General features: G+C 45.3%; 1 protein-coding gene across 1 annotated transcript in view; it reads left to right on the top strand.

Annotated features, from left to right (window-relative positions):
* Positions 1-25040, top strand: part of tenm1 (teneurin transmembrane protein 1) — a 166022-nt gene that overhangs the window by 6133 nt on the left and 134849 nt on the right. Inside the window, exons 2-3 of the mRNA XM_041943515.1 lie at positions 7714-7985; positions 11327-11653. Coding sequence (XP_041799449.1) covers positions 7769-7985; positions 11327-11653 — 544 coding nt within the window. The 5' untranslated portion in view covers positions 7714-7768. The remainder of the gene's footprint in view (positions 1-7713; positions 7986-11326; positions 11654-25040) is intronic.

The following is a 25040-nucleotide window of genomic DNA, read 5'->3' as shown; positions in this document are numbered from 1 at the left end:
GTAACAATCCTGAAATCGCATATTTTACAGCATGTGCTGCGTGTCATCCCCACCCGATGTGCCTAGAAAAGGAATTGTTTGGAAAATTCATTTTTTGTTCTCTTTAATGCGCTCAGACGACACAATGATTCATCTGACAAGCAACAAAATGAGAAATGCAAATTGTTAAGGAATATGCCCGATGCAGTTTCGCCGAGAAAATTTCAAGAGAGACAAAGCTGCAATGGAAAACAAGATGCAGCATAACTGAAAAAACAAAGCACGCTATATGATATTGAAGAGAAAAGTGCTTAAACTGACTCCCTGTACTTCGTCACTGCAAATACGTTTTACCGTGTGTGCGATTGCTTTCAAGCTTAAATAATTTGTTTATAAAGTGTGACTTCCCTTTTCACTGACATGCATCTCACACATGCAAAACCTTCAGGGCTGAAAACATCACATGGATTTCTATCAGCCGTGCAGCTTACGCACATTTGAATTTCCTGTTCTTCTCTAAGAACGTTGAACGCTGGTCGACGCCTGCAGCCGACAGCAGCGCGCTGGCCGGATTTCTGGGGGTAGCTCCTGAGTTGTAGGAGAATCGCTGAGCTTGTCCACCAGATGCAAGAGGCATCACTTGGGTTTACTTTTGTTGGCCAACTGTTGTAGTGAGTCTCAGACTGAGTGCTTTTGTTTGCCTCCTGGGATCTTGAAGAGGATTCACTGCTAGTTGAAATGTGGGTTTTGCTCTGAGCACTGACTTCCTCTTTGGTGGTCTGACAGCATTTTTTAGTTAAGTAGCTAGTTATCATTATCTTTTTACATGCTCACACTGGTATAGACGCACACAAATAACATTAATTTGTAAGACAGTAGAAATCTAAAACAATAACAGGCTAATTAGGCCTAAATATGGTTATTTATGATTTGACAGTGCAGCCCTGAACAGCATCTGCTTAGTAAAATCCTGGCCCCTTGGATTAATGGAATTGAGGACCCCTGCAATACCTCGTGCTGTGAATAAGCTACTAAACATTATCAAGTGCAACGTTTTCTAGTCTCTAGTCTAGTAATGCATTTTCTATTGCTGTATTGCTGGAGATCATTCACAGCGATTCCTGTCCCCAGATGAATGTGCTTCTTGACGCTCTCAATTTCATGCTGGCCCTGTCACAACAGATGTGACGGTAATTAATTGATTCAATGTTATTTTGTTATCGCCATTTGTTCCAGACCTCTGACCTTGAATAAAACTCAAATGCGGAGAAATAAGTTTGAAAAGCCCTGCTTCGTGCCATAACCTTGAGGTGCATTTACTGTACGTGTTTCTATAGGCTGAACAGGCACACGGAGAGAGTTTATTCAGCCCCCGCACATCTCTGTCTCATCAGCTCACAAAAGAGCGCCAACAGGACCACGGTCTGTTCCTGACTGAGTCCTGTGGCCTTTGTGAAGCCGTTTCTCTCTTTGTTGAGGAGCTTTTTCTGTGCAAGGCTGCTGAATGCCGTCTGTGTCCTTAGACTGCAAGAGGCCAGGAGAGTCGGAGAGGAGGTGAAGGCTGAGAACAGATCTGAGGAGCGGGAGGAGCCGCAGGGAGCGCTCAGGGCTTCCGCAGTGGGAACGTCCCAAAAATCCTCCCCATCTTGCAGATGACGGGCGTCGCGTCGCATCGGTGTAGATGGACGATTCGCCCCACTTTGCATTCAGAAATCAATCTGCGATGCTGCTCGGCGGCAGCTAGCAGATCTTTTCAGCCACTCCTCTGCAAAGCTAATGTTCTCTCCTCACTCATTTCTCTGTGATTAACAACTTCATAAAGGAGATGCGCAGGAAATACTGTCTAAATCGCTAATCACCAAATCCAATTTCTGCAATCAATGCCATTGATTTATCAATTAATTCTGCATCTGCAGTGCTGCCACTTTGCTTTGCTTTGGGTGTTGGAGGTTTTAGCGGTCAAATGCATTATTGAAAGAGGCTTTTTACCAAGCAGTGGCTGATGCAGAGAGCTTAGGGGGTTGTCAGTCTTGATGTAAAGCTTTATTTGCAAAGCGAGTTAGTGTGAACAGCCTTTTAGTCCTGCTAGGAGGACAGTGACATGAATTTATCTTGCGAGAGAGGAGGAATATCAAATGTGTTGAATAAGGCTTTGCCTTGTCAGGAATATTGATTAAGTGGTTTTGGGTGGTGTCTCTTGCGCCGTGTGTGTGTCTGTGTATTTGTGGTCAAATGCCTGCGTGGCCCTGTGAGTGAACGTGGCGTTATGCATGTGAATGCTCATGTTCTGGTTCTTCTAGTGTTTTTTTTTCTTTTTGCTCTTCTGCCTTATGAGGACTCAGCAGAAGGCTTTAGATCAGAGGGAAAGAGTAGAAGTGGATATCATGAAAAGAAAGTTGCAGTCTGGGCCGAAGTAGAAAAAGCTATACCTTGGTCGAGATCTAAAAGAAAGAGAAAGTTTTAACTGTAGTCAAGATATAAAAACAGCCTTTGAAAAGTTAAAGGTTAGCAACTCCCTCACTCAGGGCCACATTCAGAGGGCATGAATAGTGTAGGACCTTATAGATTTCTCCACGCTGCTCAGGCATGCTGTGCCAATGTGGGATTTGACCCACGTCCACTATAAATAGTCAAATGGTCCAGGATGGTTTCCCAGCTCTTGACAGCTCCCGACTACAACCGGTCTGCTTTTGTGCTGGACACTCACACATACACACACACACACACACACACACACACACACACACACACACACAGACACTTTTTTTCTGCTCCTCGGTCACACTTTCATTCCGACACCAGTTGGCACACACTCACACTCGCTGGGCTATTGTGCCACCTATATGACTTGATTTGTGCATACAAGCATTAACCTTGGGCGCTATTGCGTGAGGAATAATGGAGGTAGGCAGCGCCCTGGAAGATGAATGGCAAAGACACTGACACGGAGAAACAACGTGCGAGCGTTTGCTCTGCTGAAAGGGCCAGTAAAGACGGTGCTGAATTTCTATAGCGCGTGGGTGTTCAAGTGTGTTGTTTGTCAGTTCGTGTGAAATGTTGTAAGTGTGTGTGGGCGCAGGGGCAGTGAGTGTGTGTCCGTCTGTGGCTGATTGTCAGTGTGTGTTTCATCTTTGAACCTTATCAGGGATGCTGTATGTATGGAGAGGTTCAGGCTTATGTGTATGTGTGTGTTTGTGTTTGTGTGGGTATACAGTATGTGTTCTGCCGGTAAACTCGGCATTAGCAGCAAGAGATTTCAGGCTTGGTCAGCTATGAAAGCACAACTACGTGACGAGAGTGCTGCCGCCGCCCACAGATAGCTAGCCCTTATCCACTAATTAAAACCCTCTATCACTCCATGTCTCACTTGGCAATCTCTCTATCCTTCAGTTCCCCCTATTTTCACTGTGAAATCTCTCCATCTCTCATTATCTATCCATCACTCTCTTTATCCCCGGCCTCCATTCATCCCTCCCTCCGTCCTCTCGGCAGGCGCTGAGGGCTCCCAGTGGGCGGTGTGCTGTTTTGTTGTGTTTCGGGTGGTTTAGGTATAACAGGGTCCTGTGGGTCCTTCAGGGCCTTTCATCTGAGGTGTCCCTGTCATATGCCTGAGGAGCCACGGCGATGCTAACGAATAGAAGAGATAGATTTTTAAGCCCTATCCCCCTCATCTTTCCACACACACACACACACACACACCCTCACTCCAGGAGAGGCATCCCTCCCTGACAGCTCACTGTTTACTCCCGTAGGACCTGTAGCCTGGATCTGCATTTGCAGCAACAGACTGCGCCTGGATTCCTTCTGATGATTAAGCCGTCATAACGGTAGACAAAATGAAAACCTGCAAACAACAGCGGGATTGTCACGCATTCACTTCGAAGCGTCTGCATTTGATGCTTTGGCACGTATGTACTTCTCAAGGTTCCTCATCATCATTCCCGCGGCTTGTGAGGCCTGTTTAGTGAGCAGGATTAGCTTGCTCTCTGCAAACAACCCTCTTGGAAATGTGTAAAGGCCAGAGCTAACAAAGATAGTAGCTGCCTTGTCACTGGGGGTCTCCAGGCTGTTATGAAAATAAGACCTTCTCTGCATGGTGGAAATGTATTTGTAATCCTGGAACTACTGTATCAATAATCTGAGGAGCTAATATTGTTGGATGGCACTCTGCTCTCCCCATCCTCCTTGTTTATTTACCAATGTGAAACTCAATTTCTCTGTCATCGCCTGGCCCCAATCCACTCTCCGTCTTTCTCTTTTTTCCCGTTTTGCATGCTCTTTCTTCCCGTTCGTCATGATTTCGCCACATTCGTTTGAGATTGGAAAGTGCAAATCGGTTTTGACTCGTCCTCATGGTCCTTGCCTTTACACATGGCGATCTCCGCCGCGCCGCTCGTGTTATTGTTGTTGTTGTCGGACATCTTAGGGACCCCGCCCCTCTGGAGAGGGCTCGGAGTGTAAATCCTGTTTAGAAGCGACTGTGTCTGTGAGCCTCTATCACTTCTCTAAGCAGATTTGTGAAAACAGCCCAGTGGTCTCTCATCCATCCATTTGCACTGTTTGTGCAAATGGATGGATGGGAGGTGATCAAGTGGGTGAGGAGTCCCATTAGATATTATTGTAGCTGTGTAGCCGTGGATTATCATTCCTGTGTGTTTGTGCAGAAGAGAAAGTGATAAGAGAAAGAAAGGGGTAAGGGTGTGGGGGGGGGGGTAACAGTGTAATGTGATGCATGTGTTTCACTCCGTGTTGTCACTTTGTATTAATTTTAAACCGAGCGGTGAAGAGTTCATTACACACTGATGAATTATAGATTAGAATTAAATTAGAAATAAAATCACACAATAACATATCCATACATTGTCACCGCATACAGCTGCTCACTGTTCATCCATTCGCAGCACGGACAAACTCACATGAGACGCAGTTAAAATTTTCCACTGCATCTTTACAGCTTTTTTTTTTTGTACTTTGTTGCATTTTGTTACAATAGTCTATCAATAAGTAAGTGCTCCACTGAGAACACATACGGTACTGTACGGTGGTTAATACAGTAGGAAGGACATGCATAAATCATTGAAGTCGATGAATTTTGCATGTTTTGGTCTCACATGGAGATGATTAAGATCAGTTGTTAGTCATTCGCAGTATAGTGATGCTGTCAGTTAGGCACTTCGTTAGGTTCTCTAAGGGTTCCTTCAGTGCACCCTGTGGTCCTCTGCTACACACGTGCATAAAAGAACGATGATACAAATCATGTAGCAAAGGTTTTGAACATTCCTGTATTAAAAGTTAACTCTACTAGGTCCTAATTATTCCAACATCCTCTGATCTCTCTAGGGCCATCCTTGTGTATTTTCTGTGAATATTAGTCCAAAACCAAGCTTTTTGTGCCTGTTACGCCCCCACGACGCCTATTCTTCAACTGCAAATCTAGGCTGGTGTTGTGCTCAGGTGGCACATGCTAACTTGTCCTACAGAAGGCCCGTGTGTCTTGTTTGAAGTGAGCTTGGCTCTAGGAAACAACCTCCAGGTTTTGACATCAAAACCAAGAATCAAACCCCCTAATGGGCACCCCACTGTGGGCTAGAATTAGCGAGAATAACCCCCGCTAGCAGGCTTACTTCTCTAAATGCAGGGGCCTCCGAGGATGAGATGGAGGGCGGAAAGCATGTAAGGAAGGGGTGGAAGAGTGCAGATGAGAGGAGAGGAGGAGGGAGAGCAGAGCTGGACATGTACAAAAGAGAGGGGTGGTGTAAGAGGAGTGAAAGAGTTGAAGGGATTAAGCAGGAGACAGGTGTGTTTTAGAGGAAACCGCACCGGTCGTTCACACTGCACACGTCAATATACAAGCAGGACTACACGCACGAAGCAAAATGTTCACCAGACGGTCTGTGTATGTGCAAACATGAGGGGGGAACAAGATGGTGTGCAGGACTGCATGCTTTCATTCTCGCGTGTAAGCGTGTGACAGACATAAAACAGGACAGAGAGCCTCTGTAGAGACAGACAGCAGCCAGTGCCTGCAGCAAGCTCAGAGCTCACAGGGTAATGTATACTCGCTCCTTGCCGTACCAGAGAGAAGGTGACACCAGTCAATCCCATTCTGACAGGGCAGCTGAGATAATAGCGGGCTTTGATTCCCCGCAATAACTCCTGCCAATCAAAATGAAAGCCGTCGTGATTGCAGGGAACCACAAGTGTGTGTGTGTGCGTGTGAGCCGCCGGAGCTTACAGTATGCTACAGCGCCGCTCGGATAATTGGATGCAAGAGGCGGTCACGTATTTTAAAGGCGTCGTTGTGCTTCGTGTTATCATCGAAGGGAAAACACAAGCGGCGGATGGAAGGGGAGACAAGTGCGGAGCTTTTTACAGATCATCTGCGCTACGATAATGTCTGCTGGGGGGGGGGGGGGGTAATGTGCGAGCGGCTTGGCCCATTTTTTGACTGTTTGATGTCAAGGGTCGGCGGGTGATTTGTGTGTGCGCACGCAACTGGTCCGTGCGCGTGCATGCACGCGGGAAAGGAGGCGGGTGAGCGGGAGGCCAGGGGAAGGAGTCTTTCAGGTGGAATAAAAGCATTACTGCAGTGGTAGAAAGGTCAGCTGTAAACTTGTATCAGACTAGTGGTGATCACCCTGTGCTGCAGATCTCTGAGGTATTGAGCAGGCACGCTCTAATGGCTTTGATATATGGACTACAGGACTCCCTGAAGAGGTCAATACCATAGCACTTTGTCTCTATGAGCAATGACCCTCTCAAGCTCCATTTAGAAGCTTTATATCTGCAGGAAATAGGCTGGAAAGGCCTCAGGCAGGGCACGGTGAAAGAGAACTAATATGAATGAAGTATTTTCTAATCACTTCTTCTGTGCTCTAATCGTTGTCCCAATCAATCATTAGTTATGGCGGTATGAGCATATTGTGCCGGACGTTATCAGAAGCAGATTTTGACGTGGTTGAGAGAAGGACAAGAGAATCCGAGCTGAATAGAGCTGATTTATTATGAGTGCGTTTGGAAGGGCAGCGACACTGTAAAGACTGGTGTCTCATCATGGCTTTAGAATCTGGTGAGTCACAGTGTTTAATGAGAGTGACAGACGCGGGGCTCGGCTACAAATTTGCTGATTTATCCAGAACTTGTCAACGGTCGTCTGTATGAGAGCGATAAAGCCCTACAGTAGTTTGTTAGTTTCCTTTATCTATCCTTTTTAAATTCTCTTCGTGTCTAAGGCAACTGTCAGGCGAATACAGCCAGAATTGAGAGGACATTACAATTAAAGACAGACGTTGAACGACAAAGTGTCCCACAACAACATCACCAACAATCAGGAGAGGTACAGTAGCTAGAGAGAGCGGGAAAACACAAGTGACAGAACAGAGAGCCGTGCTCGATTTTGTCCAATTTCTCTTCAAACGCATCCGGATGGAATGGCCACCATCGCGGTCCTTTCTGAGCGTATTGATTTGGAACTAACCTTTGGTGTGAAATATGAAAGAAGCCAAATGCGGTTTATGAATGTCTGCTGTAATTGGAATGAGCAGATGTTGCAATATTGTTCCACTGTGTTCAATAACAGACTTCTGGTGCTATTTTTCTTCTCTGCCCTGTCTGTTCCAGCCCCTGTTTCCTTTCATTTTGCTCCGCTGGTTCATCCCTCTTCCTGCCCGCTGTCCTTTTCCTCCCTCGCTCGCTGTACCTTACCCGCTTCCCCTCTGTCTCTCTCACCTCCAGACTCTGTGCTCTGTGCTGTGGCTGTGCTGAGTGACTAAGCGGAGCCCTACAAGCCATGGAGGAGATGGACAGTAAACCCTACCAGCCGTTGTCGAAGGGGCGCCATGAAATGGAGATGTCCTACACCAGCTCGTCTGACGAGAGCGAGGACGGCCGCGCCCACCACCGCTCCTACACCTCTCGCGAAACCCTGCCCGACTACACGCACGAGCTTCGCCTCACCCTCGGTTCCCACCGGGAAAGGCAGAGCAACTACAGCCAACCCCAGCCAGGTACCACGCTCTACCTGAAAATATACATTCACAGCTGCACAGGCGCCGTATACGCACACAAATGGATATTGGCACACATGTGGTAGACACACAAAAACACACACACACACACACACAGAGGTCTTTAAAAGGACCTATGTGAATTACCTATTACAGTCCACAATGAGCCAGAAGGACAGTCAGAGGCAGCCAATTACCTCTTCTCCACGGAGGTGATATTTCTCTCCCACAGCTAAACTAGGTCAACCCCAAACCTCTCTGGCCTCACCTGGGGTGGAAAACCACCCTTCATTACACACACACTCGCAGATACAGACAGGGGGCGGACACAGGCACACACAGAGACGCACGTTGACACATGCACACCGAAAAATTCTTCCCTGCCGGTGACAGGAGGAGAAATGGGCCAGCGCGTGCTGTGATGGATGGCCTTTATGCAGGTCATGTGTGGTGTTAAGAGAGAAGCTGCACCTCATCAGGAGCGCGCCGCTGTGCAGGGTTCATCGTGATCAATAGATACTCCTGCCGCCACCCTAACCTCCTGTTACCTCGCAAGACCGACCCACCATGCTAACAAGCAACATTAGCCATTTGCGACAGTTACGACTCCTGACAAGCAGGTCTCTCCGGGGATTGCGCGGCACGAATGCTACCTACTATGGATTTTGTCATATTGCCCGCCGTGCCGCAACCTGTCGACAGCGTTAGCTATCATCGCGAAGCTCCGACGGCTTCCACAAGATTGCGGCGTGAAAGAGCGTTCGACAGTTACTCAGCCTTGCTGTTTCCATAACAAACAACATCGTTTGCCATCAGTGTCATATGGTGAGGTGCAAAAGACGCCCCAAAGCAGCCTTTGAAATGTCAATGGCAGCCGGCTCTGCGTAGCACATCTGTTCATCTGTGGGCAACAGAGTTATATATAGTATACCCTACCTAAGTAACCAACTGTTAAGGGGGGACATTGCCTCCAGTGACATTTTTAATGGATTACGCTGTTCCTGACAAAGATCAGCCAATTTGTTTCTCCTCTAATTCCCCTCCCGTGCTCTTCATATTTTCCTTCATCTTTTAAACGGCCACATCTTGCCCTCTCCTCCCTCTCCTTACCTTCCTTCTCTTCTCCCACTCGCTTATTTACCCCGATATTACAAATTCCTCTCTGTCCATTTCATCCCACATCACCTCTTGTGCTCTTCAGCCCATAAGAGAGCTGACCGCAATAATTAGTTTTTGTTCGCCGATTAATTAAATCAAATTAATTCATTCACGCTTTTCGACATTTTGTTTACAAAACCAGAAGCGAGTCAGAGTATAATTGTTTGAATTATTTAGAAGGAAAAGCCTTACAAAAAGCTGATCATTTGAATATGCATGGCCCTTTTACCACTGAAAGTGAAATTAAATTTAATACAATTGCATAAATCTTAATATGGATGCAGCGTCTTTTTAGGAGAATATTAGCTGTAATGTTCAGTTTATCATTACTTTACCACAAAGGCACCCAGAATCGTGTCAGTTTCTCCTCTCAGGCTGCGTACGACTCCAACACCCTCCACCAAACACAGCGTTGGACATCCTAAATGTAGCCTTAGAGACAAAACCCAGGGCCAAGAAAAAAAAATTATTAATAATTATTAATAATTATTGCTAAGAGCGCACAATAATAATTAAAGGTGTCTCAGATGAGTGTGTCAACATTTTTAACAAGTGAATTTGTGAAAGGGAACAGAATTTAAAAAATGAGAGACCACCCAGGGGGGCAAAAATGAGTCCTTTCATCCCATTTTGTAAGAATTCTACCTGGTCCCTTTTTTTCTATGTGATGATTTGATTAATTTAAGAATATTCAATAGTCATGAATATTTATGAGCACAAAACTGAAATAATAAAAGTCTACAATAAAAGGACCCTCTTATGCACAAGGCCTTAATATCAAGTACTAAAGCGGTCCTAAGGTCTTTATTATGTCAGTTGATGGTGTGCTTCAGTGTTGCACCTTTCTAAACAACTTAAACAATTGAATCAAACTGTTTGACACCCAGTCTCAGGGGCCCCTGTAGGTCTGGGGCCCTGAGGCGACTCGAGCTTTACCCCCAAGTGGAAATTACACCATTAGATTAAGAGAATTTTATATGTATTTATCCTTCACTACGTCCAGGACTGCGGTACTTACAAGTACTTACACCATTAAGTGAAAGTACTGTTAAATATGTACATTTTTCAAGATTTCCCTCTGATCACCTGCTAAAATCTGCTCTTCTTGTGTTATAAATTTCTTTTGTGATGCTTAGCCTTTCGGTGTACAGTCAATCTGTGTTTGTTGCTATGGGGAAATCGCCTATTTGCTCCTGAATTGCCCTCTTGCAGGCAATTTGAGCTAAACAGGAGTTTGGAGTGGTGACCAATCTTGCGGCGGTTTAATTCCAGCAGAACAGTGCGAGCCGCAGTTGGTCTTGACCCCATCAAACAGGCACAGCAGGACACATTGCTGGTCAATGGAGTGGTCAACAGGACTGTGGCTTTTATTGAAACACTGTGGTTCATGTTCAAAGGACCTGACCTAACACACAAATTAACTGCACTAAGTGAGGAGAGGAAGTCTTTTTCTTCTCCCTCACTCCTCAGAGGAGTATATTGTTCCGGGCTACAGTAGTATCTGTATAGATTTCAATTTATTCCATCAGTTCCATCACTTCCACTTGTTCATTCTAAACAGAAAACTTGTGTGGCGAGAAGGAAAATTTACTCAACTGCCTCTGCAGTAAAAAAAAAAAAAAAAGTAGAGCACAATTGAATTGAATTGAATTGAAGTGTAACCAGAGGACTAACACAGTATATCTGATGTTCTCAGATAACAGGTTGATGCTTGGGATTGGAGGGCGTTCTAATACCTGAAAGCATATGAGGCTCAATTTTTCCTCCAGTCTGAGTCAATATTAATAAGGTTTGATCTTTATCTGATCTCTTCACCCCACCAAGGAGAATATAGATGAGATCAGTGCTCTGTTTGAGCAGCAGTTCAATACATCTCAAGCTCGATAACACACATCAGGCAGCCTGAACAGGATATAGCTTCACTGCAAATGGTTAAGAAAGATCGAGGGTGGCATTTTGATGTGGATTTCTGCTGTGAAACTTAATAAATGCTTGCTCAAATATCAGCCTGTCTCTTGACATAATTTGGGAGGTGTTCGGTGTTTGGCTTGTAAATGCCCATCTCTGACAAACACCTGGTCAGCTTAGTTGCCGAAGCAAATAAAAACACATGCCGGTATTAGAGGCTTTACGGCTTTACTGTCTTTATGATCTCAATTTGCGTGTGTCTCCTCCTCCGCTAGATTTAGACTTCTGTAAGGCTGGGCAGATGAGGAGCCCAGACTACCACATCCACCAACAGCAGCAGCAGCAGCAGCAGCATCAGGAGGAGGAGGAGGAAGCGCTGTGCTCCGGGCCGGCTGCTCACGTCCACGGCCGCGGCTACTCCCTGGGCGTGGGCTCGGACGTGGACACGGAGCCGGAGGTGGACCCCTCTCCCAATCACGGCCTGCAGCACATGTGGATGCGCGGCCTGAAGTCCGAGCAGAGCTCTTGCCTCACGAGCCGCGCCAACTCCGCCCTTTCTCTCACTGACACCGAGCATGACAGGAAATCTGAGCCCGACAATGGTGAGTGAAATATTTTTCTCCTCACCCCCGCCGAGGGGGATTGTACATCACTATGCGAAATGCCCAGGGGAGATCAAATTTTAGCTGAGCGGATAACAGTCCACCATCATTTGTGTGCGTGTGAGCAGCGTGCAGCATGTCAGGCTCTCTGTGCTTCTTTCCACTCGGGTTGTGTTTCACATTACATCCTGACACTCTCATATTTAGAGAAGATTTTTTTTTTCTTTGCACCAACTAATGCAAAGAAAAACAACATATAAATTTCTAACTCTTTTCAAGGTTTAACTTACAGCCTTGGGCAACTACATGATTGAAACTCTCAGTTTTTGAACTAATGCTAATGCTTAAGTTCCTCTCTCTTTGAAAGCTCTTTGATGTGACTAAATACAAAAAATGTAGAGTTATTTAGTCTCTGAAGTGAGCTTGTGTTGGAGGTGAACTTGGGGTTGACTGGGGATGGAGCCTGAGGAAAGTCCAGCGATGGACAGCCGCAGCACACGGCTCGGAAGGGATTGAATATCCATCGGAAGCTGGGGCAGATTTTGGTTCAAGGATTCGAGGAAAAGGAATTGCCGGGGTTGGACGTCCACAGCACCTGACTGGCTGCCCGAGGGCAGCTGACAACCGCCTTTGTGGCAGAACTACAGCCTGGAAGGAAGGAGAAGTTGAGAGGCGGGGGTGAAGATATGAGGCCAACTAGAGAAGAGTCTGGGATGGTGCCAGCTATCTGTCTTGCACTGCTGGGCTTGGCTTGGCTCCCCACAGATGGAGAGTTAGTTAGAGGTGCACACAAACAAAGACAGAGCTCTCCAACCCGTCCCCAAGGGCACTGTCTGTTTATGTGCCGCAAAAAAGGTGGAACGTACTCGGTGGCTGAGTAAAGGAAGGGTGATAGAGAAAGAGAGAGAGAGGGGGGAAAGAGAACGAGAGAGGGGGGGAATAAGAGACAGGGAGAGCAAAAAATGCTAATGAGAGAATAGAAATGGTAATGTAATGGTATAATTAGAATGAGAATGAAAGGGAATGAGTGGTTGAGGGTAAAACAGGTGAAGGAGAAGCTGGTTTCGAGTGAGCGTTCGACAAAGACGGCGGGAGAAGGAGAGGGCTAAGACGGGAGGGGGGAGAGAGATCAGGCGAGGAAGGGTCCAGGATGTGCTTGTTGATGTTTGGGATGCACCCAGGGGTGCTGTTTAATGACGGCCAGATTGGACATGGAGTCAGCCTCGTGCAAAATCACGAGACGTAAGAGGCCGGAGAGAGGGAGAGAGAGGGGGAGAGAAAGGGAGAGAGAGTGAGAGAGGGAGTGCTTGCAGCATTACACAGTAATCAATTTGTGATGGCTGTGTGCATATGGACCAAAGTTATTACCATTTGAGATGAGGGACTCCATCTTTATCCAGGGTCAAAATGAAAGCTGCGAAAGGGGGAGGCAGATGGGCTCGCTGCAGAGGAAACAGAGGCAAATGAGGATGGATGAAGTCACAGAAGTGAGAGGAGAGGATTTAAATGTTCAAAGCATTTGGCCTCACTGCTGCAGTGTGTCAGGAAAGCTGGCTTATGTATGCACTTCATATGTCGCGTGAAGAGCCGCGCAGCATGTGCTACGCCTCTCCAAACCTTGACACAATCTCTCTCAAGCCATTCGCTCAAGCGTCAGCCCCGCTCTCTATGTTTTCTCTTGCATCGGTATAATTTACTTGGCAACCAATCTTTTTTCCCTCTCCACCACGAACACCCCATTTATTCTCATCCTCTTCCTGTCCATCTCTCCCTGACACGTGGCCAGGTGTGTCCATGCGTGGCATCCTCTAATAGGAAATGCATTATGGATGTCACATTTCTCTCCATCAGCACAACAAAGTCTCGCACGCCCCTCTGTTCCCAGTGATAATGAAAGTTAGAGCCACTCGCAAAAAGAGGTTGGCGTAAAGGGGCTGAAATCAAAAAGCTAACGTCCCTGCCAAAATGAAAGTGCATTTTAAGTCGGCCCGACCTTGCTCTCCCTTTGTCTTCAGAGCTCGCCCCCTCCCAAACCCATTAATGATGACAGCCTCAAACTGGCAGGAATCCTTTTGTTCCTGGTCTGATTGAAGCTGACAAGTCAATTTAGTCTGCATGTGTGTTTACGTGTGTGTGTGTGTGTGTGCATTTGAGTGTGAGAAAAATAGGGGGAGCGAGCGACAGATTAAGAAAGAGAAAAGGAGAAAGAGATTCAGTTTGTGTGTGAAGCCACGTTTGTGCGGATGTCTGTCTTTATTCTCTTTCATGGTCGTGTGTGTGTGTGTTTGTGTGTGTGATGGGGGGGGGGGGGCATGTCCAACTGTGACTCTCCCTTGAGGAAGGCTGTAGGCGCTCTCGAGCAGCAGTCAGACCTGCCGTCAAACTCCGGAAAACGACAGTGCACGTTTAGAACAGAGGAGATTGGCAGTAGAAAGACAAAATGTAGTTCAGCTAGAGTTTACTGCTGACACACACATACGTACACACACACACACACACACACACACACACACACTATATATATATATATATATATATATATGTGGCCAAAAGTATGTGGACAGTCACCATTAGTTTAGTTTAGTTTAACATACCACACCCAAACCATGAGCACTAATACGATTCTTTGTGGGGAAAGCTTTCACAAGGCTTTGAACCTGGCTGCAGGGATTTGCTGCCATTCACACAAAAAGAGCATTAGTGAGGTTGGTCCCTGATGCCGGGCAGGAAGGCCTGCCTCGGATCCAGTTCTTTACAGCAAAGTTGGATGTGGATAATTTTCATGGCTCTTCACGGAGATCTTCACGGGTCCAAAAGTTCACGCTCAGACCTGAAACGACCCGGACTACTGAACCACGTCCATCTATTATTTGAAAGCTCGGAGCCGGACCCATGCAGAACTGAGAAAATGCTGACCCTGAACCCAGCTGGGAGCCAGAGATGAATATGAATTCAACAAACTATATGTGTTGTGAAAATTAATGAGCTTTAAAGGTGTTGTAGTGGTATGTTTGAACTACAGAGAGAGCCATGCTAGCTGTGCACCCCTGCTGCCCGTCTTTATGCTAAGCTAGGCAGCAGCCTCCTGGCTTAGACCACATGTTTAACGCACAGACATGAGAGCAGTATTGATTAACTCTCACAAAGAAAGCGTGTTTCTGAAAATATTGAACCGTTCCTATAATCAATGTAAAATTTTTTCGTTTGCAATTACATTGATTGAATTGCAGAATTGATTGCTGAAATAAACGCAGGGAGAAAAAGAAGAGGCGGGCTGATGAGAGAGAGCAGATAGATTTGGTGTCAGTCTTCTGAATTACTGCAGTGTGGATTAATTGAAAAAACTACATTAGCTTTATTATCTGGGTTACAACACTGTCTTACAATGAGATGCTAATTAATTGACCACTTTTCATTAGTTTAATCAGTTGCAGATTTACTCGAGGCTTTTGTCTATCTTTTTCGCTTATCTTTTTTCCTCCGTTTTTGGGATTGACACATTGGCATGTAGCAGAAAGCCTTCTGGTTTTACATCACTGCACTTTTCATGCATCGTCGTCCGAGCAGAAAGGGTTCTAAGGCAAACGCAAACAGCGGTCCAGTGAAAGGCTCTATCACTCATTATGGTAGATAACGTTCAGTGCTAAAATGCAAATATCTGTGTAATTACCATGGCCTGAATAAGCACTTGATTCTGATTGGCCGCAGGACGTCCATTATTTTTTAAAAACTTGACAACTCCCTTATAACTGTCTGATCGCGGTGCTAAATTAATACACTAGAAAGGTTTAAGTGTTCCATTTCCGCCATACACTGCAGATAATGGTTTGAAGAAAATGGGTTTTCAAATTGCCTCAAACATTTAGAGTCCCCGAGTTAGCAATCAAGCCTTATGAAAGCAGTAACACCGAAAAACATGGCTCAGTATGGATGTAATACCCCCCCGCATCAAGACATGTCGGGCCACATCTGTTGATGTGACCGGGCGATGACATTGTGTTATTGCTATGTTCAAACAAACACCGGGACATAAAAATAAAACATCATTAAAATATAACTTAACACATATAAATAAATAAAAAGGTGCATTAGTATTAAGTTTTCACTCGGTATTATATTCTCTGCTAAGGAGGCTGATGGTACATGGTAGATGAATATTTCAAAGCGGGATGTTGCAAAATGAATATTAAAGATCACGTGATGCAGCACTCATTCGAGACAAAGTAATTTGAACAGAAATGCGAGTCTCTTCCTTGTTAATTATCATCAGGCATGAATTTATTTACACTTGACAGCTTGTGCCTCTTGAATTCAATTTGAGCACGCTCATTTCTCAAACAAATTTTCTTCCAACTATTAATTCCTTTGTTCGTGTGCAAAACATGCATTTTTCAACGGCGGAACTGTCCAAGATGGATGGCAGCACGGCCAAGAATTTGCTAGTTTTTGCCTCCCAAGTCTTAAAACTTGCTGCCTTTCACTGTTTATAACTTTATGAATTGGCATCTCCTGGAATTTGGACTGTTGGTTGGACAGCACAAGCGATTTGAAGACACCACAAAAGGCCCTTGGAAATGACATGATATACAAATGACATACATTTATTAATTTTTTTGTATGTTTTGGCTGTCAGATCATCAGAAGCGTCAGTAAATCAAAAATACACGTGAGAGGATAACAGACTCATTCCCAAATCCTCATTTGTTAGTGTCTGGAAATGTTTTCAGTGCAATGTTTTCCAACTACATTGCACAAATGACTGCTAATTCAAAATGTACGATAACTGCGCCAGAAAGGGGCCAGAGGGCTTTTTTCACTTCTATCCTCAATGATTTCTATTTCTTATTAAATGCCTGTGCAATAAATGAAGAATAAGCAAAACAAATGTTCTCTGCCATGAATGGGAGAGTGAAAGTTACACTGTTAAAGAGCAGAGTGGAGGCCTGCCAGAGCTACGCTAACCAACACTAAATGAGACGCATTGCCCCAAAATAGAGTGCTGCCATTAGACCTTCAAATAAAGTCATTTGAAATATTTTTTTTTTCACTGTGCAGCTGTTGTCCTTGCCTTGAAGTAAGACAAGCATGAATGTTACCTTAAACATCCCGTAAATGTTACATGCCGGCTATAAACTAGGTTGTTTGAGGACCTGGGGGACTGCACAATGTCATAGAGGGCCCTCATATCCTTTATAAACATGGTCCATTATTTTTATAATGATGTGCCGAAGTTTTGCAGTCAAGTTTGGCCAAGTTATGTTCAAGTAAGTGTTGCAAAAGGTTGGCCAGGGCGTGGAAACAAAGGGTGGTAGAGCGGAGTGAAAAACTGACCATACGGTTTAATGAGCAAGCATACGGCACAGAGAAAGACAAAGGAAGGGCGCCGAGAAGATAGGAAGACAGAGCAGCTCGCTGGAAAGTAAAGATGTTGCACAGGATATTATAGAGCCATCATCAGAAAATCCCAGCGAGGTTTAGCTTTCATTCTGATTTTGATTCCAGCTTACAATCATTTGATATGTTTTACCGCTAAGTTTGGGATACCATTTAGATGAACTGATGGAACCTGGTGAAATCGCAACAGGTGTTACACGGCATTAGGTTTCAGATGGGAGTAAGATTTTCAGGATTTCTCCTCTCAATGATGAAATTCTGACATTTATTAGGCAATCCGGACCTTTAATTAGATAGTGAGGGAATTACAAATGTTTCATGTAAGCCCCCTTATCCAAAAGTGTCAGATAAGAGCATTTAAGCAACGTGAATGAAATGGGTTTTATGTGTTTTTTTCTCCTTCTGATGTTGGAAGACATAAATCTCCTTTTGGCAGCTCTGCAGCTGTGATAACCTCGGCGGAATCAGGGAGCTACAATACCTCCGAGATAGAAACGTCCACAGATGTGCCAATACAACCACACTTTTGGACATGCACAGGCACACCAGCGGCGTCCCGGCTTCTCCTCCAACCTCCCCGGCGTGTTTGTGTGTGCACGCGCGAGGAGAGGTCTAAGTGGTAACACCAGGCAAACAGCCGCACTCTCTAACTTCCTTCTTGCCTTCCCAAGGCCCAGGGGGTTTTACAGGAATGGATTTGTCTATTAGCTCGTAAAGAACATTGCTCAGTGCCATATCGATCATCTGAGCTGTAACGTTTAGGGTCTTTAAGTTGTAGAGTTGATCTAGTGGTACACAGGCTCCCCTGGCTATTTTACCAGAGTGAGAGATGATCAACTTAACCCTGGTGCTGCGCTTGGCCAGAGAAAACGCTATAAACACGTCCGCTGGAGCCAGAAACCGTTTTTATTGAACGGGCCGTTCAGCCATCCCGACGAGGCTGAAGAGCTTCCATGAATCCGCCAGGTGCCTTATTGTAGCAGCAGTGCAGTTGTGTGGTTTTCCTTTCTTTAATAGCAGTCTCATCACGTAGTTAGCCATGCAGGCTTCTGTTCTTGACAAGCTGTCAGAATGCTGGACCCCACCCTGTTGTCCTAATGATGGACCTTTACAGCTCACTGATCCAAAGGAAGACCTACTGGACTGTACCGCTGGCTGATGGGGGGTTAGGGATGTGTGTTCATGTGCATGCGTATGTGTGTGTGCGTGAAAGAGAGAGAGAGAGATAATTTTCTGTTCGGCCTCTCTTCGCGAATGCTTGCGGCCCTCCTCCATTCCCATCTCGCTGCCATGGCAACAGTCATCAAATCAGAACATCAGCCGTAGCTTTCATCTCACGCCGTCCACCGGCTGCCTACAGGCTGTCTGTATACATAAACTGTGTGATGGAAACATCACAGGGTCCGGCCTCTACTTGCCATTTTAATAAGCGGTCACATCCAGCACGATTCCACGCTCACCTACACAGCAGAGAGGGTGCGAGGCGAGCTGAGTTTTTTTTTTTTTTTTTTTTGGTTTAATAAACAGTCGAATAAGCGAGCTTAAAACTGTTTTCAGTTCCCAGCGCAGTTGGAGTATTAAAATGAGAGGAGAGCATGGTGAGTGGCACATGAATAAGCTCGCAGCAGAAGGGAACAATAGCCCTGAGAGTGTACCAAGAGATTAGTGCAAATCAGAGTGTTCCGCGCTGGGGGAGAGAGGCTGAGAGGGGGCGGAGGACACAAAGGTGCCTGTACTGTATGGACACACACACACACACTCAGATGCCCACACACGCTCTTGCTGTTTTGTGTTCTGTGTGTGTGTGTGTGTGTGAGGGGTCAGCGGGGTATACTATTTGGGAAGGATGGTGGAAAATGCAGCCACGAGACAGACGGTGAGGAAATTAAAATGTTCCAAAACAGAAATTTTCTTCTCATTTTTGGTTTTACCTGAGATGTCTGCGCGCAGCCAGAGAGAAAAGAAGGCGGCTTCCAGAAATGGGCTGCTAAAAAGTCTAATGGAGAAAGGAAACGGGAAAGCAAGCAAATCAGGACCCTTATACGCCGCACATTACCATCCTGAGCGTGGACGAATGGGACCTGTCACTGAGCAGGCTGCCGCTGTGAAAAAAGCTCCTCTGAATATCGAACCTACAGGTTCATTGTTATTCTGATAATCAGAATTGTCATCTGAGCCTGCGTAGGGATTTGAATGCATTTGCCAAGAGGATGGGTGATAATAATGACAGCGAAGTGGTTTTCCCCACCATTAACAATCGCTGCCATTTTAGTTTAATTGCTTGTAGTAATAGCTGTTCCTCCGTCGCGGCCGACGTGATACTGCCAGGGATACTTCTGCCATAGCCGCGCCAGTGCCAGTGTTAAAGGCTGCCATCACAGCCATGATGCCAGTAGTAAAGGCTGTCGTTACATGGCACGGTGCCCTGAGCCTGTCAGACCTCCAGGGTGTGTGCACCACCTGTCATTATCAGCTCTCAGCCCTGGCAGCTACCGACAGCTAATGGTCCACTGGGTCTCACCCAACAATCTGCTGACCAGTATGAGTGCTGCTGGTTGGACGGCTGGACACCTACACACGCACATGCCCACAAACACGCAGACGTGCGAGAGCGCAGTGCTGCACAGACTTGTGCACAGTGCAAACTGTCCGCTACTTAAAAAAAAAAAAGATACATTTTTAAGTTCAAGAGGTACGGGTTAGGTGATGTATGAGCCTATTTCACTCGCTCACTTTGCCCTGGGATGGACTTCTTCTACTCGCTGGAGAATTGTCTGTATGATTGATAGTATTGATTGCAACCTCGTCATAGGCAGCTTTTAATTGAAATTTAAAAAAAATAAAAAAACACAATCGGACTTTGGACAGCCATTAATTGTTGCGGTTAATTAAGGTAAACATTAAATGAAGAGAGTTTTAATTGGTTTCTCTTGATGAGGGTAGGGATCTGGGGTGACCAGAATCTGCATATGTAAATAACTGAAAACTCCTCCAGGCCTCGGCTTAATTCTCTCTGCCTTTGAGTCCTCTCTCTCTTTCTCTGTTTATTTTCCTCTGTTTCTGTAACTGTCTCTCTTTCACTCTTTTTTTTGTCTCTGCATGTACGTATACCCCCCCCACACACACACACACACACGCACACACACACACACACACACATTCACACACCTTGGACCCAACCAAGCTGTCAGCAATACAAATGGGGTGCTTTTGTGAAGTGACATTGATGTGATGTATGTACATGCTAAATGCTAAACTGGTTCTCCCTGAAGAGATACATTTGTTAAGATGAGACATGACAGATTGGCGTAAGACATCACCTTCATATTTACAAAACATGGAATTATCCCAAGGCCCACAACATTCATGCTGCATTTATTTTTAGCATTTTATTTTTGAGAGGATGTCGTATGCTTGTGCCCACTGGTGCTCATCATAGCATGTTTGATTGACCATTTTCTCCTTGCGCTACAGATTCATTTATATGCTGTCAGACTGCGGCATGAATTGCAATGTGTACATATGGAAAATATCACAGATATATCAAATAGTAGAGCCTTTTTTTCCCCCCTTGTCCTCTGAACAACTGCCACCTGTGCCAGAGGAGAGGGCGTTAATTGCGCACCCAATCACTTTGCTAGATAGATCACCCTAACACCAGATAGATAATCATGCTGTTAAATAAATAGCTTCTTAAAATGCTTCAGAATGCTGCTAAAAGCATGAGCGTTTTATGGGTGGCTTGGGAAAAGAGAGCGGCGATGTCAGGCAGAGGGGGTGGTACTGAATTTGCATTACAGTGTCTGTGGTTGAAAGTGTGTGTGCATGTGCATTCGTATGTGTGTGTGTGTGTGTGTGTGCGTGGATGAGACAGGCAGACAATTGGATGGCTGCTTGGTCACCCAGTCACCCTGCTGCAGTAGAAAAGCTCCTCATGGCCAATGCACAGCTCTTGCCAGTGTTTCACAAAAAACTGAATGTGCTAGCGCTGTCCAAACAGATGCTCAATGCCATTTCCAGATAGTGTTTATGTGTGTGCATATGTGGTGGGTGGGGTGAGAGTGTGTGTGAGTGGATGTGCGCAGCGTATTTGTATGTGTCCATGTGCTTCCAAGTGAGTATGCACTTTGTATTCATGTCTGTGTGTGAGTGTATTTAGTTCCAAACAGATGTTTTTTCCAATGTGTGTGTACTAGCTGAATCAGATGAACACCAGCCGGTGCAGTGAGTCTGGCCAAGGTGGATAATATTCAGTGCACGCTGTGGCCAATACACACGCGCACGCACACACACACACTTACAGATAGAGACACACAGAACCAAGCACACGCACACATACACACAGGCACACACACACACGTACACGTACACACAGAGACACATGCACACACACACACAAACAAAGAGACATACACATGCTCACACACCATTGTGTTTCCATCACTTTTGAGGACATTACATAGACTTACATTCATTTCCTGGAGATTTACCCTATCCTAACCCTAACCTTACCTTAACCTTGCCCTAACCTTCACCTTTACTTAAACCTAGCCTAAACTTAACCTTAACCTGAACCTGTCCCTTAACCTAAACTTAAACCTAACCTTAACCTTACCTTCCCATTAACCTAAACCTAACCTTAGCTTAACCTTTACCCAAGCCTTCAACCTAAAACGAAATGATTTCCATTGTGGGGACTTGCATTTTGTCCCCATGAGGAAGACGAGTGCCCACAGTGTGACTGTGTAGATTTCTGTCCCCCACAACATGAGTAATACATGTCCATAGACTCACATACACACTTGCGCATGTGACGCATGCATTTCTAATGTTTGTAGTTAACTTGTTTTGAAATATGCAGCTGACGGCTACATGATATCCTGGTAAGAGACTGGGACTAAAGCTACGTGTCCCATCTCTCAGCTGATAATCAGTGTAGAAGACATGGGAATAAGGAGCACCATTGTTCTTGTATTGCAGTGTAGAGCTAATTAGTCCTAGTTTCATGATAAGAAAAGATTTAGGAATGTATTGTGTCATTGCAATAATCCTGCTCAGCTTCCATACTTGACAAATAAGACAGAGGTTAGATTTCTACATTATTGTTGACCTTTACCAACAGCTTATTTGACTTTAAACATTAAAATAGATTCAGCATGAGGACTAAGCAATGTCTTTGGTGGACTTGATCTATCTTGGTTATCAAATTTGGATGAGGAGTGTAAACTTCCAAAAATCTGGCCTGTGCCTCCAACAGTCCAGATTGTTGGACTTCTCAGGATTAGAATCAGCTTTATTGACCAAGCATGTGTACACATACAAGGAATTTGACTCTAAGAACAAGGACAACAAAGCTGAGTAAATAAATGTAAAAGAACAGACATAATAGATAGCAAATAATAATCGTGAACCGGGGGGCCTTTCTTCTAACATAACCTGTAACCCTACAGAAATGAGCTAATAAAAGCCCCCTTTCCTTGGAGGTGACACTGGCTCAGGGTGCTACTGCACATGCTAACATTTAAAGCTTACATTAGAGCAGACAAACAGTTCAAGCCATTCCACTTTTGCTCTTGTGTTGCTGGCATGAGCCTTAAAATACTTATTGTGACTACAGCCCCATGCTGTTAGGGAGGTGGGGAATTAAGGCAGCTATGGGTTGAACCCAGATGCAGACATAAGGGGGCGGTGGTTCAATTTAACAATTTATTTAACGAAAGTAAATTAGAAACCAAAACTCTGGGAACTATGAAAGAAAAACACTCACTAGGATAAATACAGGGATACACTGAACAAACACATCGAACGTGGCATGGAATGGACTAAGACGACGCTAGAAAAACACTAACAAGAAACGTGGCTTGACAGAGACAATAGTAGAAATACACTTACATGAACTGTGGCATGGCTAATTACAAAGACACACTTACATGGACTGTGACATGGCAGGGAACATAGACAATACTAAAGACGCTGGACAAACATTTAGAAGAATGTGACAAAGACGACACCAAGAAAGACACTCACAAGAAACGTGACACGGACATAAACAAAGACAACACAAGGAACACACTTACAAACAACGTGGCATGATTTCAAAACAGCAAGGGAAACGTAGACAATGACTGGGGGGAAGACACGGACTTATATACACAAGGAAGGAACACTAATGACACACAGGTGAAACACATCAGACAATCACAAGGGCGGGAAAACACAGGAAGTAAAGCAAACAAAGAAACATAACATGAACCTTCAAAATAACAGGACGTGACAATAACTAGACAAAGACAACACACAAGGGGAATCTTCACCAAAAAAGTGGCGTGCATAGCGCAGGTCATGACACATGCTCTCCATTTCAGCATGTGGAGGCCTGATGTGCATAGTTACTGTTGCTAAACTTGGCAATTGCTGTTTGTGGAAGGTGTTCAGTAAATGTTTCGTTGTTTGATTTAATTTGCTAATTTTGTGTAAAAATATGCCCACACAAGGAAGCATAGAGGTGAGCAAACACTGGCTAATACTCTAAGCCGGTCCCCCCTTTGTCCGTCTGGAACCTCAGGGTGTTTTATAATGTATTCAAGGAACTACAGATCTGTAGTTTTTAGACCGAGTGATATGCTTCACCAGTTCTTAAGGTCTGCTTCCCTCCCTGGAGGAAGTGGTGTTACATTCAAGGTACCTTCATCTATTGTTTTGCTGTGTGTGGTAGAATAAAGGGGGGTGACTGCAGCCCTGCATGAACAGGGAAGATCGCTGCACGATTTGGGCCAGAACAGAAATGAGTCCAGTGTGTGAGATGTGTTGAGAGATGATCACCTCGGGGAAGCGCGAGGCGAGCCCTCTCGTAGCTGCAGAGCGAGAGAGAGAGAGAGGGAGATAATGGGGTACGCGGCTGACAATGGGCGGATGTGGTTCTTCTTTCTCGCTTTTTTGGGTCAGCACCAGAGATGGGTCAGCTCACAGACTGGAGGAAACAGAGGGAGGAAGAATGAAAGAGAGTAATACCTCATATGTCTGTCCTTGCCCCCAGTTGCCCTCAGTCAAATCCTCGCCATTATGCTTTCATGCCTGATTTATGTGATGTGGGTGATGTAGCAGTATCTTTTCTTTCTGCTTTACAAGACAGGAAACAGAGGGCTGGCAGCCGCTTTAAACCAGCTTCCGTTTGGAGCTGTATTTCTAACTGAACCACACAAAGTGATCTAGCATCTAGCTATCAATCTTCTTGGTTTGGACTAGCTACGTCCTCTTGCCCTCGTAGCCCAGGGCAACGCTGCTTCTTTTCCTGTGGTGTGGTCTTCAGCGGGCGGGGCTTACGCAAGAGCTATTTACATCCAGAGCGTCTTAGCTGAATGGATTCCCCATGATATGTCAGGCAGGGGGCAGGTAAAGAGGAGCGAGGTGGGCCAGCGGGTGAGACGTGCAGCGTGTCAGATGTATATCTGCAGTTGCACGCTACATTAGTGGAATGAATGCGGGACGGTGTGTGAATATTTGTCCAGAGGCAGAGAGGGAGAACAAGGAGGGAGAGACATCTATAGATTGATATGCTCAACACTGGTGTGCAGGCATGAGAGGCAACTCTGTGTGGGAAGGTTTATCACGGATGAAGGTTATGATTGCGTGGATGCTATAATCACTGCTGAAATAAACACGGCTGCTTGGTGGTGCCGCAATCATTGGTTAATACTTTAATGAAGACATGATGGCTCACAGATCAAAACCTCTCCAGCTGAGATTGCTGCTCCAGCTAATTTTATGTATGCGCCGAGTGCGTGGCTTTACACTCCGCACATTGAGCTGAAATATTTCTTTTGCAAAGCCTCTTCTTCCTCACTGCAGGTTGCGCTTTGCAATTTTGTAGCCTTTTTTTAAAAGCAGTTATTTACTGGGTGCAGCCACGGGGGGATTGGCTTGTTTAGTGAATGGTGGGGAGTCACAGTTATAGTTTACCTTAAACTTTGTTTTGCCCACAGTTGACATCAGG

This window comes from Chelmon rostratus, chromosome 9 (assembly GCF_017976325.1).
Source record: "Chelmon rostratus isolate fCheRos1 chromosome 9, fCheRos1.pri, whole genome shotgun sequence".
NCBI lineage: Eukaryota > Metazoa > Chordata > Actinopteri > Chaetodontiformes > Chaetodontidae > Chelmon > Chelmon rostratus.
This window is presented reverse-complemented; position numbering and strand designations above follow the sequence as displayed.